Source organism: Sander vitreus, chromosome 12, assembly GCF_031162955.1.
Source record: "Sander vitreus isolate 19-12246 chromosome 12, sanVit1, whole genome shotgun sequence".
Classification (NCBI taxonomy): Eukaryota; Metazoa; Chordata; class Actinopteri; order Perciformes; family Percidae; genus Sander; species Sander vitreus.
This window is the reverse complement of record NC_135866.1, coordinates 20,382,999-20,400,481: the sequence shown is the minus strand read 5'-3', so window position 1 is coordinate 20,400,481 and position 17,483 is coordinate 20,382,999. Positions and strand designations below refer to the sequence as shown.

General features: G+C 42.5%; 1 protein-coding gene across 1 annotated transcript in view; it reads left to right on the top strand.

The window, feature by feature from the left end:
* Window positions 1–14,827, top strand: part of ephb3a (eph receptor B3a) — a 30,667-nt gene extending 15,840 nt beyond the window's left edge. The window contains exons 6-15 of the mRNA XM_078264465.1: window positions 1,672–1,796; window positions 2,939–3,095; window positions 3,302–3,410; window positions 3,704–3,756; window positions 4,231–4,353; window positions 5,065–5,312; window positions 8,336–8,551; window positions 8,849–8,998; window positions 10,750–10,943; window positions 13,246–14,827. Coding sequence (XP_078120591.1) covers window positions 1,672–1,796; window positions 2,939–3,095; window positions 3,302–3,410; window positions 3,704–3,756; window positions 4,231–4,353; window positions 5,065–5,312; window positions 8,336–8,551; window positions 8,849–8,998; window positions 10,750–10,943; window positions 13,246–13,357 — 1,487 coding nt within the window. The 3' untranslated portion in view covers window positions 13,358–14,827. The remainder of the gene's footprint in view (window positions 1–1,671; window positions 1,797–2,938; window positions 3,096–3,301; window positions 3,411–3,703; window positions 3,757–4,230; window positions 4,354–5,064; window positions 5,313–8,335; window positions 8,552–8,848; window positions 8,999–10,749; window positions 10,944–13,245) is intronic.
* Window positions 14,828–17,483: the final 2,656 nt, after the last annotated feature.

The window sequence follows — 17,483 nt, the reverse complement described above, 5'->3', positions numbered from 1 at the left end:
GTCTCTCATCTAAACACTGTCCAGTCACATCCTACTATGGCTGACCTCCATCCTACCATAGAGACAGAGCGCATTTAAGTCCCGCCCTCAACCAGTGGGAAAAAACAACTCCACAAAGTGCCTGAAAAAACATGAGATTTAAGCATGTCAAATGATTATTTTAGCACCCTTTGTCTATCATAGAGGACAATTTAGCTGTTAGTAAGCTAATATTAGTTATGCAAACATAATATTATAGCTTTCTGATTTATCCACATTCCACTAACACAAGTTGCATACTGTGTACAAATGCAGCTTTAGCTTAACTTACAGACTTATCACTTGTTTACTATACAAGACATCTTTAGCCATCAGGAGCCAGGCAGCCTTTTTGCATCAGTGAGTACACTATCATACTATCTTACTTACCACTCAGCTAAGTGGCAGTATAATGGCGTTTTTCCACTACATGGTACCTGCTCAACTCAACTCGACTCTACTCGCCTTTTTTAGTTTTCCATTATGAAAAAAAGTCCCTGGTACCTGCCAACAGGTACTTTTTTTTAGTATCACCTCCGTCGAGGTTCCAAGCGAGCTGAGGCGATACCAAAAGGTGACGTGAAAACCTGCAGACTACTGATTGGTCGGAGAGAATCGTCACTAATCACTGCGTCGTCATTGCTAGCGACAGACGGGGGTGTCCTGAACAAACCTGTAATTTTTAAATAGTTTAGCCAGCGGTGTTTTTTTTTTTTGCTGCCTCCAGCTACTTTTGAAACAAAATTTGTCTTCTGGCTGTGGCAACAGCCACATGCCGAGAATCAAAAACAACACACATTCGACGTTCTGTGTGTCGCGGCAGTTTCCTGCAGCGTCGCTATGGCGACCAGCCACGCTCGCCTCATGAATGAGGCGGTACTAAATCTGCAATGGGAAAAGGAGGACAGGGCACCGCGGCCGAGCTGAGCCAAGTCGAGCAGGTACCATGTAGTGGAAAAACGCCATAAGGGTCTGGTATCAGTACGTACATGTGTTGAAGGGGAGTGCAAGGACGAGTGGGGTCCGGCTGATTGGGATGGGCTGGTCTGGGTCTCAAAAATCCAGGGCAGATATTTTACCCCAGTCCAGCCCTGGTGGATCCTAAGTTCATTCATTGAGTGTCTTAATGAGCTCTTAGTATCCAGAGTAGTAACGCCAACAATAAACATTGTTTAACATGCTCAGTGAGAGTGACACATGAAAAACTCTCAGGTGGCGCTCTGCTTTGTTGAGTTACAGGAAATGCAGATAAAATGTTAAGTATAGTTTATATCTCCACTGTCAGCATTCAGCACTCTGTCAACCAGGCCTCTCACATTACATCACTGACAATGTCACCTTTTCACAGACTGTAATTACTCTCCCAGGTAACCTGCACTTAATCCACCTTACTGAAGTTTATGGTCCCAGAACAATAACTGTTCACTTTCAGGCCTCACAAATCAATCAACTGCCAAACAGTGAAGGTGACACATGTACCGTTTTTCTTTAACCGTTCAGGTTGAAGTATTTCAAATAATAATTATCTTACTGCGATGGTTTGTGACTTTGAAAGATAAAATCTTGGCAACTTAAAGTGGCTCACAAGTGAAGTAACTGTCCGGGACCTTAAAGTGTAATGTAACCTGTGTCCTCTCTGATGTCCAACCGCAGCACCTTCAGCAGTGCCCACCGTCCATCTGATGCGCTCCACCTCAGACACTCTGAGTCTGTCGTGGCTGCCCCCTGAGAAACCCAATGGGGTCATCCTCGACTACGAGATTAAATACCATGAGAGGGTAAGCTCTAAGTTTTTAGCCGTTGCCTTAATGTAGGTCATAGTGCTCGCCTTATTGACTCTAAAAATCTGCTTTTCCAGCCCTTGGCAGAGACAAGCATTTGTATGGATGCTGAAAAATGTAATATTGAAATATGATGTGTGTGTGGGGATTGGACTATTGAAAAATGTCTATTGTTGGAGAGTCGGCCTATGAGCAGGTCAGACTCAGCAACTGGTGATGTAAATGCTGCAACATTGGTTTGATTAAATTCCCTAGTAAAGCCTGCAGATATAATATGGCCATTTTATAACCTTTGATGGTAAAATCCTTAGACACTGACAGGGTATTCAAACTGAAAACAGCACTACATTAAAATAATTTCACGGTCTGTGTTGGTTCCAGTTAGGGCAGTTTCAGTAATAGGTCCATTTGTTTGAAGGCTTTGAAGCCCAGTAAGATGGATTTACATGTATTTAATTAGCCAGTTCATCACTTTGCTGGATGCCTTCACATTGAATTGTGGCAAAAGTTGAGCCAGTTCTACTTTTTTGCTGGAGAACCATGCGTTTTTAAATTGAGGTTCATATGTTCAATACTCGTACAAATAAATCTTCTAAATCACAAAACCCCCAAGTTGAACTGACTGTTGACTGGATAGTAACTTGTTGCATTGAAGCTCTAGTCACTGTTAACTGAAAGAACCATTCAACTGTGATATACATTATGTTGTATGTTCATGCAGTTGCATGAAACGCGCTGCATTTGAAAAAATGCTGTCAAAAAGCTGGCCGATGCCCATCTTTATACAAATGAATCCATTGAACTGTTAAATACATTCCTAAAATGGTAGTATATTTGTGAGAAACACTTAACACAAGTTAAAACGAACTATGAGCTGCAAACTGACATTTTAAATGAAACGCCCACACACTGAACGAGGGGAGGCATCGCGACACCACGCTTCAGTCGTGTCGCAAAAGTGGATCCGCAGCGTAAGAAAAGCAGTAGCAGCAAACCTCCAAGTCTGTTGAAGTGACTTGTAATGTGTAAAATGTATATTGTGTTATTTCTTCTTTAAGTTACACAATATTACAAGCCGCCTGCAAACCATCAGGAAACACTTGACTCTGCTGCTTTAATAGTCCTTTGTTTAACTTCAGGGCCAGGCCATGTCCCACACCGTAACATCCCAGCACAGTTCAGCCAAGGTGGAGGGGCTAAAGGCCGCTACGCCCTACGTGGTGCAGGTCAGAGCTCGCACTGTTGCTGGATACGGGCGCTACAGCAACCCCATGGACTTCAGCACCAGCCTCCACAGTAAGTACAACCTCTCTCCTGCTTTATAGTCTGTTGTTGATGATCTGCTGCTACAGTTTTCTTAATAAGGGTTCAAGCTTACTAGTTTTTTAGGGCCGCATTAATTGGTAGCCATTACATTTGCAGTACAGGCCACCCTTTAATATCTTAAGAAGTGTTCCTGCTGTTATTTACTCATATGTGTCTGTGTGTGGTATTTGCTCCAGGTGACCCTCAGAAGTCGGTGCAGGACCAGCTGCCTCTCATCATCGGCTCGGCCTCCGCAGGTCTGGTGGTCATTGTTGCCTTGGTGGTTATCGCTGTTGTTTGCCTTAAGTAAGTGTTTGATTTTTATTACTGACAGCCTGAACTACATGTTTCATTTTGTTAGTTAGACAAAGAGGCTCATTACATTTTAACATGCTTTCAAAGGGTGTGTACTTACTCTTTAGCTTCAAAAAGGAGCTTTGCAAGATAGAAAAAATAGACCTGCCCTGTGAGTTTCATCCTTGGCAGTCTTTGGTTTTTATCTGATTGCAAGTTAGATATTAGTTTAGTTTCGCTGAACCTGGAAAAGGTCAAGACTGATAATGTGAATGTGACTCTGTTTATGTGCTGCTTGTTTACAGGAAGCAGCGCGGCGGCTCAGAGCTGGAGTACACTGAGAAACTGCAGCAATACAGTGAGTTCATGTGTTCAGCTTGATAACTGTCTCCTCTATGATCCTTTGGTCATGCCAGTACAGTTAACCAACTGAATCAATCAATTATCCAATCACCTGATTGAGTCAGGGAACTAATTTCCCTATTTGCTCACAGGAAGTCCTGACCATGTTGTCTGCCTGATGTTTGTTACAACAATACTCCTTTTTATATGTGAACTTTATAATATATATGATATGTTGTTTTATTATATTTTGATGGTGTATTTTCACATTTGACACAGGACAAAAATCTCAAACTATTTATTTAATGATAATAATGAAATTGAACATCAATTTGATTATTTTACATCATATATATTTGTTTTATACATTTGCCATTTTGTGTTGGATATCGATATAATTACATTTATTATTAACATTGTGGCATTAATGTCAGCTGGATTACCCAGGCAGATATGACGAGATGACAATTCTGTCACTTTTCCCTCTCAGTTTCTCCAGGAGTCAAAGTGTACATCGACCCTTTCACCTACGAGGATCCCAATGACGCCATCCACGAGTTTGCCAAAGAGATAGACATCTCCTGCGTGAAAATAGAAGAAGTCATTGGTGCAGGTAAACAACGCCGTCGTTTTTGTCCAAGAGGACATTCAGGTTTATTAATCATTTATTTGAGCTGGAGTGTGGCATCAAGCCCGGAGGTCTGTTCTGTAAGAAGTCCTCCTTGGGAGAAAAGGTTTAGGATTCACAGAGTGTGTATGAGAGCTGCTGGTGGGAAGGATTGAAGTAAAAAATCTTCTCTGTAGCTCTTCCCTCTCTAGTCTTTTTTTCTTCTTCTCTCCAGCGGCATGTTGTGTCCTAACTTCACCTAAAATGACAGTCTGCTCCTGCTCGTTCAACCTTCCTCCCTTCTGTCTTTCTTTCTTTCTTTCTCTTTGTTTCCTCCTTGTAAACACTCGTTCTCAGGCACCAAATGCAAAACCCCCAAGCTCCTTGCCCGTCCTCTGTCTCCCTCCACTGCTCCCAGGTTGCACACTCGATCGATTTGGGTCACTCCCTCTCTCCCCAACATCTTTGACCCTTGACCTCCCGTTCTTTCCTCTTCTCTTTTCTAATCCTCTCCCACAGTTGAAGTCGACCCTCAACTCTTTCAAATCAGCTCCTACACTCCTGAGTCCCACCAGTTAACGTTCCCTCTCCCTGCACTTTCCCCAACTTCCTCTTCCCCTCCACTCCTCCTCTTCTTTCCTCTGCTCAATCAACCCATCTCCCCCATCACCCTCACCCCCTTCCTCTCCTTACCCCCACCTTCTTCTCTCAATCCAGGTGAATTTGGCGAGGTGTGCCGTGGACGTCTCAAGCAACACGGTCGCAGGGAGATGGTTGTGGCGATTAAGACACTGAAAGCCGGCTACACTGAGTGCCAGAGGCGGGATTTCCTTGCCGAGGCCTCGATCATGGGCCAGTTCGACCACCCCAACGTGATCCGGCTGGAGGGCGTCCTGACGCGGAGTTGCCCCGTCCTCATCATCACAGAATTCATGGAGAACGGGGCGCTCGATTCCTTCCTCAGGGTAAGCTTGGCGGCAGGTTTCATGCCGCAACACCTCTGACCGAAAAGATTACTTTCTGTTTGTATCAAAGCTGAGAGAAACACACACACAGGGAGTCATTCATGACACCTCTGGGTTATCAGAAGGTTTTACTCTCTGTGAAACACCCTGAGGCGCTCACTTGCAGAGTGATAGAGATTAAATGTGCAATATAACGCCTGGAGACAGGCATAGTGTCTCTGCTTGACGTGACTGACTGATGCTGACAGGGTTTCCAACGCACAAACTCCTGGTGGAAAACTGTCACACAGCAGACCTTTGGATATGTTTGCTTCAGTGCATTAGAGAGTCTTTGTACGACTACAGAATATTTTACTGATCAGAGTTTTCGGTTCAGACCACCGCCACCTACACAAAATGCTGAACAAAGGCAGGATGAGAAATGAGGTGTCACACAGTACATTTCCAGCTGCGTAGGGCCTATTACATGTCATTTACATTCAATGAAATATGTTTTCCCGCATGGCTGCACTGTGAAGAAGTCTACTTAGGCTGGATGATGCTACTTAATGCTTCTGGTGAATCGATGCCAAGCTGCTGGTCTTAAAATCAGTTTATCTTTAAGTGATATACAGCTGCTTGTTTGCATAGATGATGGATCAATGATATTGATGAGTCTTGACATTGACCAGCTTGTTTTGATATTTCTTAACTTAAGTGGGCTTAATTCCATATAACCGTGCATCTGTGGTTCAATACTGGCTAAGGACCTTGTATATATCGTACCTGTTTCCTGTCTGTATGGACACAAAAAGGCAATATGCCAAAAAACAAAACAAATCAAACAATACCAAGGCTGGGTATTGTTTGAAATGTTTCAATACTAGTGCCTATACAAGAGTTTTATGATTAAAAGTTGTCTTGTTGCCTAAATAAAATACTAAAATTGGCAAAATAATGATTTAAATCTGTGAATATATAATAAGTAGGTATAAGCAGAAAAGTTCGCAAATCCAAGCTAGATTGGAACTCTCAGTTTATTTTCAATTTTTCAAAAAGAAACATGTGACGTGGCACGGAGCAACAGACAAATGTAAATACACTAAAGTGATGAGCATCAAAATGTCTGAACGAGTGTTGCCATCAGAATTTTTAAATACTTCAGCAGAAAGTTCCACAAATGCCTCAGCGTCACTCCACATTAAGCTAGGTTTATGTTGCTGTAATGTCCTCGGGACGGAGGTACGCAAGCCAAAAATGATGTCATCATGTATTTTGTGTAAAGCATGAAGGCTGCCCCATATTAGATCAACGGTTGTGATTGGCCTGGCCAGTATCTCGTTGACTGGAAATCTATTTGAACGAGACGGGTACCAGACATATCTGCCCGAGCAAATAAAACAGCTAGCTTTTGCTGCTACCAACTTCCAAAATGTGTGAATTTGCTCTTTTGTATCGTTGCCCAGACAAAGCAAGCAATTTGAAATCTTGAAAGCTGCAACCATTATTTTCATTATCAATTAATTTCGATTCAATTTAGTTTGCTTTCATATCTGTCAAAGAAAAGCAGTAAATCCTCACATTTGATAAGCTGAAGCAAATGTTTGGCTTTTTTTCTTGAAAAGCCTCTTCCCTTCTTCTCACCCATTCCTCTCGATCAGCTGTCCCACAAATAACACAAGAAACTCCACGGCCTGTGCTGTCCCCGCTCCCGCCAGTGTCACACTGCCTGTGACTCAGAGGAACTCTGAGTTCTGCTCCAACAAGGAGACTATAGAGTTAACTCTCTCTCTCTCTCACACACACACCTGCACAAACTGTCCATATGGGTCACACACATGAGACTTCGTACTGCAGCTCCCTGGAGACATGAACACACTTACACACACACGACATATGCACATGAGGAAGCATTACAGATATACAGAAATAACACACACACACACACACACATATGTACACACCACCGTGGCTTTGAATGCCTGCTATGAATCATGGTTGTTTACACATCTATCCATTCTGGCTTGTTTTGCTGTCAGACTTCATTGGAGTGTGCCGACTACAAAGCAGAATGTTTATGGTTTTGTCATGTCACATCTTGTGTTCTGTGCTTTCTCATTATGGAGTCAAAGCAGGGATTGATTATATGTTTTTTTTCTACTTATATTAAATTAAATATGCAGGTCATAAAAAGAAACCTCACAGCATAGTTTCAGCTTCACCCAGGTTTGCAGAACCTCTCATTTTTTACATCACATAAGTGGGTGTTACATTCGATTGATCAGTTTCAATTCACACACATCAGGTTTCATGAGCTTTCACGGGTTGGACTGCTGATGTATTTCGATGAGGAGTTTATCCCTCTGTGTCACGCTTCATACATGTGGAGAATTGTAAATTAAACCCTGAAAGCCCTAATCTCAGATTTGTTTCAAGCCTCCCAAATGTTAACATAAAAATTCTGCAACTCAGGGAATTTCAAATGAGGGAAATAAGCTTTGAGCAACATGCCATTCTAATTCAGTCAATGGGACGATTTGCAAGCGAAAAAAAAGCAAACAAAGCTTTGTGTTAAAAACGTGCACTGCCTCTACCGACAACTAGTTTGTCAGTCAGCTGCAGAATAAAAAAATACCTGCAGTTGTCTGGTTTTGATTTCAGCTTTGCAGCTCCCATTTTGTTTTTGTGTGGAGTCAATATAGAGCCTTAATGGTTTTAGTACAACAGTAAAGAGTCTAATTAATCAGCTAATTGGACAGCATGCGTGAAAAGGTCAGCTGTCACTGACTGTCAGGAGCAGCCGTGAAGCATTATGACAGATGTCATGTTTATGTGGCCTCAGTGACTGATTTGCTCTCTCTGGTGCTTTCTCCTCCTCCTTATCTCCTATACTACCCTATCGTCTGTTTCTCCCCATTTCAACACACCCTTGTTTCTCGTTCTCATTTTTCATTCCTTCGCTTTCCTCCTTGTTCATTAACTGCCTCTCTTGCTCTTCCTCTCCCTCCCCCACCTTTGCTCTATCCCCGGCTGTGTTTTTGTAGCTGAATGACGGGCGCTTCACGATGACACAGCTGGTCGGGATGCTGCGTGGCATCGCTGCAGGGATGAAGTACCTGTCAGACATGAACTATGTTCACCGAGACCTCGCCGCCCGGAATATCCTGGTCAACAGCAACTTGGTCTGCAAGGTCTCTGACTTTGGCCTGTCGCGCTTTCTGGACGACACTTCCGCTGACCCCACTTACACAAGCTCGCTGGTCAGTATTATGTGTGCTCACTCTGTTTGCACACTCCGTGCATGTTTAATTGAGCTTGTTAATTGGAACCTCTTCACTTGTTTCACGTGTGCATACGGACGCATGTGTGACTGTTCATGTGTGCCAATATTTGCGTTAGCCTGCGAGACCGTCTGTGAAATGTGCATTCACTTCACCATGTGTGTGTTGTTATAAACGGTAGTGTCTCCCAGAGTTTTGATACCAGCCCCTCTGTGTGTGTGTGTGTGTGTGTGTGTGTCTGTGTGTGTGTGTCTGTGTGTGCGCATGCGCACGCAGGGAGGGAAGATTCCCATCCGGTGGACGGCGCCGGAGGCCATTGCCTTTAGGAAGTTCACCTCTGCCAGTGATGTGTGGAGTTACGGCATCGTCATGTGGGAGGTGGTGTCCTATGGAGAGAGGCCATACTGGGACATGAGCAACCAGGATGTGAGTTAGCCTGAAAGTCTCATGGTACAAACATATCTGTAGACCAAATGCACATTCAGGGAGTTTTATGTTTAAGTTTAGGGCTGGCTGAGAGTTTCACTGAGCTGTTGCAGCTTTGATTTCCAGCGTGGCATGTTGGACCTGGGCCTGTTCAGCTGTCTTTATCTCCTCATTGCAGATGTTAGTGCAGCTGTGTGTCTGTATGTGTTTTTACCACCTTATTTACAGCCCTAGGCTGCCCAGCCTCTACAAATCCATACTGCAAAGCCTCCCTCACACACACACACACACACACACACACACACACACACACACACACACACACACACACAAAGGAAAACTCAGGAAAAGGCTTTTTTTTTTTTTTTATGGGCGTTGTTACCTGTAGGCTATCTGCACTACACAGACATCGTAACTACAGCAGTGAGCTTGCAGGAAAGAAAAAGAAATCTCTTGGTTCTCCTCCCTGAACCTATCACTGTGTACACCTCCACTTTATTCTCTGAGGAATATCACACTATATTGTGCTTCAAAAAGAGAGTTGATAGCAATAAAGCACAAAGAAAAAGGAGCCAAAATGAAAAATGCCAGTAATGTATGTATAACTTCCATAACAAAACCCACATGCAGTAATGAAAGCATCAAAGTGGAGGTCCTCTATTGTTCCCAATAGCATTTTTGCCATAGTCATCGCTCAATAAGCAACAGAGTCAACAAATGCAAGATATAAACAGAGGTACTCGCCAGCTAGAAGCACGACATAAAAATCAAAGGACAAGCAGCAGGAGAAGAGGGTTGCAGCAGAAATGTTTTATTGTTCCCAAATGGCAATTTTTTATTGTTGTGGGGAGTTAAAACCCATACAGAGCTTATGGAGGGAAATTCCGTTGCTAGGCGAAAATCAAATCAATGAGCCAACGTTTTCATCCCCCACTTATTATCTCTCCTATCAATCATGGCAGTTTTGAAGTGACAACTTTGAGACTACTTGAGAATATTGTTTTTAGAGTTTTATAAAGATGATGAAAAGAAGGTTGGAATGTGTGACAGCATGAGCCGACTAATGTAGGACATAATACAGTAACTTGGGATTATTCTTCCACCACTCAAACAAAGACCAAACAGAGTGAGCATAACACAAGTGAGTCAGAGCCAAATGTTAACACTTTTTAGAAGCACCACATGAAATGTCCTTAAATCCTTCCATGGAAGATATTCTGAGTCGATATTTTGCACTTCAAATGTGAAATGTAATGTTCATTCGAACGTGTTGACACTTTTACCCATTCTAGCGGCTCTATGGATGGAAATGAAGGTCGGCCACTTTGGTTCAAAGTGAACTATCTTCACAATTATTGGATAGATTGTTGTGAAAAATTATACTGATATTCATTTTCCCCCAACTACTGTTGACAACTATTGGATGGATGCTGTGAAATTAGGTACAGATATTCAAGGTCCCCAGATGATAAATTGTAACAATGTTGGTAATTCCTTAAATTTAAATTTGTCCAATACTTTGGATTGTAACCACATACCTGCAAAACTCATGACATTCCCATCTACCTCAGCTGTACTTTGTGTACAGTACAGTGCTAATTGGCAAATGTTAGCATGCTAACAGGCTATATTAAGATGATGAACACAGTAAACATCAGAGTGTTAACGTTGTCATTGTGAGCATGTTAGCACCGCTGTGATTCAGTACAGCCTCGTAGAGACTTTTTAAAGAATGACTTCCTGTCCCTCAGGTGATGACGGCAGTAGAGCAGGACTACCGGCTGCCCCCGCCCATGGATTGTCCCATGGTGCTGCACCAGCTGATGCTCGAGTGCTGGATGAAGGAGAGGAACCTGAGGCCCAAGTTCTCCCGCATCGTCAGCACCTTGGACAAGCTGCTCCGTAACGCCGCCAGCCTCAAGGTGGTGACCAGCACCTACTCAGGGTGAGTCCAGCTGCAGGAACAGAGGAAGACTGAAGTAGCTTTTTAACAAGCTTTTCTTCAATAAAGAAAGATTCATGTCATAGTTTATGCCTTAGCATTGTTCTCATACTGCCTTTTTGAAGGGAGAGAAGTTTTAAGGCAGATGGAAAGTGTTTGCTTTTAGAAATGTGTTTTCTGTTTTTAGGAAGAGCAAAGCACTTCACTGTTGCAACCTTGGCAAGTTTGCTGTGAGATTTAGTAACTTTTCAGACAAACTTGCTGAATTTACTTTCTAAATAGCTGCAGCAAAAAGTCTCACTGGGTTTATATACTATGTATAGAGGGTTGGACCAAATGAATGCTCAGCTGCAACGTAATTTTGCAACTTCGGACCATTCTGAAGAATCTCAGTTCACAACAGCCACCAGACTTCACAGTATGTGCAGAAGCTTGAGTAGAAATGTTGTAATATTTGATAGCACATTTGCAAAAACTTTCATCATCAAGTCTGTAATGTTGGCTGTGTAGTTTGTTGTGCTGTTGGCTGACGTGGCAGCTACTCTAGCAGACCTTTGTTGAAAATATATGCATTATTCTGCTGGGATTTCCATATAAGCACGTTATGCTTTTCAGGTTTTTCCACACTAACAGCTGAATAGTGCAAACACAAAAAGGGGTGATGCAATTCTCTCTCTTTCACCTTGTGTGAAATTCTGCCCTGTATTGTGTATGACGGCGAAGTGCAGGATGAAGATTCCTCCCTTGTTGCAATAAGTTGTTAAAGTAAAAGAAAAAATGGCTGGCCTAAAGAGAGGCACACCAAGGTTCATGCTTGTTGGGTGTGGTTTGTTTTATGCTTTCTGTTGATTTGGGAGGATATTTCTTTGAGCTGAAGGCTTTTACTGCCAGACAGATGTCTGCCTTCTTTTCTCTGACACTTCCCTTGGAAGTGTAGAAGTTGACTTATTCATAGGTAGCCGTCTTCACGTTGACGAGTTGTTTTTCATGAGTTTTTCGAGTTTGTTTTCAGCGCAGTGGCTCCAAATGTTCCAGCCATTTTTACTGACGTGTTTGTTTTGAAATGCGTTAGCCTGGCATGTAGTCAACAGTATGATTAGTGCTGCTTTAGATGCTAGATCCTCAGCTCTGAGTGATGTATAATGAATCAAGCGCACATCCTCAACTCTGTGCCTCTGACTATGCAATAGTTTCTTGTTACCCACAAAAAAGGCAGAATTCATACATATAGTATCCAGGTCTTGTGCAGCTCCTTGGCTCACAGTTTCACTCTAACACAGAGCCCCAAGGGCGATTCCTAGGCCAGGATTTTGGCTCAGTGAAGCTAATTGTGTGTGGAAATGTAATGGCTGACCTCGGTTTAATTCCCCCTATACTTGGCTGGGTGCTGGAATCTAGGTGATAGGACAGACAGCAGCCAGAGCTGCTGATGTGGAAAAGCAGGAGGTGATGAAGTGTGAGTAATAAGGGAGATTGAGGAGAAGCTAAAAGAGAGGAATGTGTTTAATTAGGTTGCTAATGAGCTTTTTAATGCATCAGGGGAGGGCGCGCCCAATGCTGTGATGGGTAAATAGTAAAGGGATATGCGTGTGTAAGTTGCGTGTGTGTGCGATGCTTGTGCGTGTGTGCATGTTATGCTACGTGCCACTGTGTGCAGATGACATGCCAATGATTAATTTATGGCCTCATCTGTATGCAACAGCAAGAGAGATAGAGGGGGGAGCGGGAGGAAGAGGAGGAGGGAGAAAGGATCATGTTGTCAGAGCATGATTTAGAGAGCGTCTCCGTTGGGTGCGTCTGTACGCTCGCTTTTGCTCACCTGCCATTGGCTGCTCAATGATGTTGGGGCAGATAACGGAGGGAGAGAGAGGATATGAGATGCAGCGCTATCTGTAGAGTATCTTCAACCACGAGGGCCTTAAAGGACACTGCTCGAGCAACAAAGGACACACGGAGGCTGCATCGCTTTTTCCAAGATAGCAAAGGAATATGTTGAACTTATATTAAAACTGGAAATGTGATGAGTAGATTTGGCGTGGCATTTGAGTTGGACTTTGTTTATAGCAGATGAAGCTTGAGATCAGCAGATTTGAGTGTATCCTCAGGATGCTGTATTTTTATAGGTTTATAACCATTAGGTCTTAGGTGAATATATACTATGCAGAATTTAGCTACACCGACTCTAAGATGGATTAGACCTTTATCTACCTTCAATGAGAGCACTTAGCGGAGTAATAATGAGATGTACCTTTTGTTTAAAGTGGCTGTGAACCTGCTGCTGACCTGTGCGGCTTTGTGTTGGCAGGGACCTGCTGCGGCTCGGAGGGACACTGCCGGGGCACAACAGGAAGAGTCCGGACAGCAGTCAGGAAATCGTTCGGCAACAAATGAGCCAAACTCTCCCCATCAGAGTGTGAGCTGCTGCGGCCAAGAGGATACAGAAAGAATAAAAACTACCTAGAAACTCTGACGTGAAGAGCCTAATGTAAAATACAAAGAAGAAGCTACAGAGAGAGAGAAAGAGGACCGTTTTGGAGATTTCTTTCCGACTGGAGATGTCCATTTAAAGAGAACTGTCCATTGCAGTGTGTGTGTGTTCATTACTTGACACTTGTGGATTTGTGACTATTGACATAAAGCCAAACTTCCTGTTGCCCCCTCTCAGGTTGTGTTTGCATGTCTGCATGTGTTCTTGCTGGTTAGGAATCAGTCTTTCCTTCTCTTCCCCCTCAGACTGAGGACTGGAGAGCTCACACAGATAATAGGATTCAGTGTATAGATGATACAACAGTGCCAAAATAAAGCAAACGTTTGCTTAAAACTGACTCTTAAGACAGCTCGACATCTGTAGACCTTCAATCCAATCAACCCTTTTTTTTCCAAACCCAACCTGTTCCTTTATTTTGCTTTTTTTTGGGGGGAAACAAGAAAAAAAAATATTTCATCCGCTTCCTCTTAAATACTGTCTTCCACATGTACTGGGAGATATACGTGTTACGAATCTGTACAAAGCATCCAAGTCTTCACACCGTCTCTCTGTCTAAGGAGAGAAGTAACTGACACTGTGCGGGACACGTCATGTGCATGCCAAAGTGGAAACTTCTTCATGAGAAAAGTAGAAATAAGTTCCACATTAACTGTTGCTTTGGTGGCATTTTGCTGTATGGACTTTAACGTCCATGTTTTCTTAATCTTGTTTGGTTCATATACGCATTGTTTTGAATGCTAAGTTATTATCTATTATTGCAAAGGTGTTTTTTTGTGTTTTTTTTACAAGCACTGGGGCTTAACTTTTTTATTGCAATGCTTGTTTTTTTCACACATTAACAAACCAGACAGACATGAATGAATGAATTAAGATGTGAAATGTTCTGCTCAGACAGAATAATTATAAATGAAAAGCGCCCGTGGTAGTGCTGTGTTGTACATTCTACTTTGGCGAATGTATTGCAGATCAGTGAGAATTAAAAAGGTCAATATCCAGATGATAGCATTGTGACCTTAATATTGACCAGACCTACAAATACTAATGTAGAACAAATCACTCATTGGTTTATTTCTCCTGACATGTGTTTTCTTCAGCACGCCAGCTGTCAGTGCAGTTCCTATCTAAAACAACTGCCTGTATATAAACTATATTTCTATTAGACCAGTCAGCTCAGCATTTACATCCATCTGAGCTGATTCTGGCCTCTCTATGACCCTCGTTTATATGCTTGTTTGTTTATTGTTGAGGAGCAAACAAATGGAGAAATTGCAGTTTAAATGGTCATTACATATCTGAAACTATATGTTACAATGAAAGAAGAAAATGTGTCTGTTAGGGCAGACTTTTTCCTGTGAAATTAAGGTGTATTAGATTGTAAAAAAAAAAAAACACCAGAAAACTAGAACAAAAATAAGCATTTCTCTTTCAGTATTTTTACGATAATCATATGCAAATAAATTATTAAACGGATCTCTTGTATTCTCTTTGATTTCTCGGCGGGTTCACATGGGCTGAAGTTCCGGGTCTCCTCTTATCTGGCCGAGGGATGAAAAGAGAGAATAGCAAGTTTGTTTTACCTCCTCAGTCGGAATATCACAGCAGCTTTGGATGGACTCATTAAGATGGAAGATTAATCAAAGGCCGGTCCACGCAGCTTGCCTATTAGTGAGAACATAGGACTATTCTGGGGATTTCAGTCTCTGTTGCTGCTGGAGAGGCTTCAAGGAGGCAAAGTTAATCTGGCTTCACACCCAATGTCAGTGTTGTTTGGCTTTAATCTGTCAGCCAGGACACAAACCGGGTCTCTTTCCAACCAGTGCAGATGAGTGAAGCTGTCACCTTCTGTTTTTATTGACTTAAAGGGAGCTCTTCTGTCGGGGGCTCCGGGGGTCCACACTTACCCATTTATGACACATTGCTCAGACACCAGCCGCTGTGATGGTGATGTTGTGTTCTCTACATGTTCTCTAATCCTCTCTGCTGCTCTCACGGGATGTACATACACGCGGTCAACACAAAGGTCTTGTGAAGCACACGGATCGAAATGTGCAATATATGCAGACACTGAGCCACGGCGTGTAATTCCACTGGGCTACCCACGTAGCATGGTATTTATGATGTGTGTCAAAGCTTTGTAGATTGATATGCTTCACAGTGGTATAGCTGCTCTTTCCTTCGATGCAAGACAGAAGATGTGTAGAAAAATGCTTGACCTTAGAGCAGAATATTATGCACACAAGCCTGCTGAGGAGGACGTCTTCCAGTGAAAAGCAGTTTTTTTTTCTATTTTAAAGTGGTCCCAGCTTTTAACGAAGCTCTAAAACACGAGAGATGACGTGCTTGCTTGGTATTTACCATTGCGTCTGAGATCTGACACAATGTCGAAAGTGAGATTTTGCATCCTGTTTACCATTACACATTTGAAGCGTCTTCAGCTTCACAGGCCGTTCTGGCTCGCTGCTCACCAGAGAAAACACTTGTGGGCCTCCATCTCAGTAGAGCTGGATGGAATGTTTTTCACCGCTGCATCTTAAAGATGGTGCAAAATGGCAGTGACCCTAAAGGAAATATCTCATTATCGTATTACAGACAATTAAGTGATGAGAAATCAGCTGCGACAGGATTTCACAGAGGTTTTAATGAGCGCGCTTGGTGGAGGGAAAACTGAGGAAGTGATGGCAGGATTACAGACAGTTTTTATTTGGTGGCTGCTGGTTGCCTGTCAGTGACCAGACAATCTGTGGTTCAACGTCAAATCCCTACATCACCAGAGTGATCCCCACGATTACTGCGAGATTAACAGCGGTTCAGCCGTTATATGTACATAATCACACACGAACCCCAGCCAAGACAGGGCAGAGAAAAAAAAGACACGTAGGCACACTACAAACACACTTTCAAATGCATAACTATACATATTTGCACACCCCCCACTCACACACAAATATGCTGGTTTGGCAGTGATTTGTAAGATTTAGCTGCATCTACTTGTGTAGGCCTTCTGAATACACCAGTCAGTTTTCTTCCAAGCTCAAAGTACTCATTTGCCATCCTGTCCAAAGCAAGTTTAATGCCTCCAATTACAGGGGGTCTGCAAGCAGGCAGATTTGGAGCGGGGAGGCTTGGCAGGAGAGTTTGCTACGCATCAGGGCCTTTTAACAGAGTAGTGATTTGCTGCTGCTGGTGCTGAAGCTGCCTGTGCCGGCTCATCAATGGAAAACTACCCTCTTTATGGTGAAGCACATGCAGCACTAAGCCGAAACTGTGAGGAGAGACACAAAAATATCAAGCTTTTTAACGACTCGGTAGCGGCTCTTCTCCGCACTCAGTGTGGAGGAATTTCTGCATCTCTGCACCGCAAGCACAAATGGAAATCAAAGTCTTTTCAGCAATCATTTTTATGTAAAATGGGATGTATTTTAATTGAATATTCTAAGATCTTACCCTGCAGAGTGTAATGGTGCAAATGAAGGAAACAGAGCACACAGACAAGATAGCAGCAGTAATGCTGAAACATAATGGGATGTGGTGCATTACATATATACGACAGTCAAGGGAAAACTTTCTAATATCTCCAATATGTTCTTTTTTTAGTCAAGTCAGCTTTGATTTGACTTTAATGGTCATGCGTTTTTGAGTTACTTTGCGGTTAACTATATTGTCTCTAAAGATTTGTATACATAAATCCCAAAGTGGCAGATTTTATTAATTCATTTTTATATTGATAATATGCAGCAGAATTAGAGACATATTGTATAGAATAAGTATCTCTATGAAACTGCAGGGCCACTTTCATCACTCCACATGGCTTGGCAATAAATTAACTATTGCTCTTGCACTGTACTCTGACAACTAAAACATTAACTCAAATATGTAATATCTTTCTCACTTACACCCACTTAATTAAATCTGTCCTAATTACAGTCACTCATTAAGAACCTTAAGAAAATGGTGTGTAATTTCCCAGTTTTCCCATGCTTTTACAGTAAATCTATAAATCAGAATAAAGCCACAAGTTATGAGACATTCTTCTTTTTTAATCCAAATTAATGGAT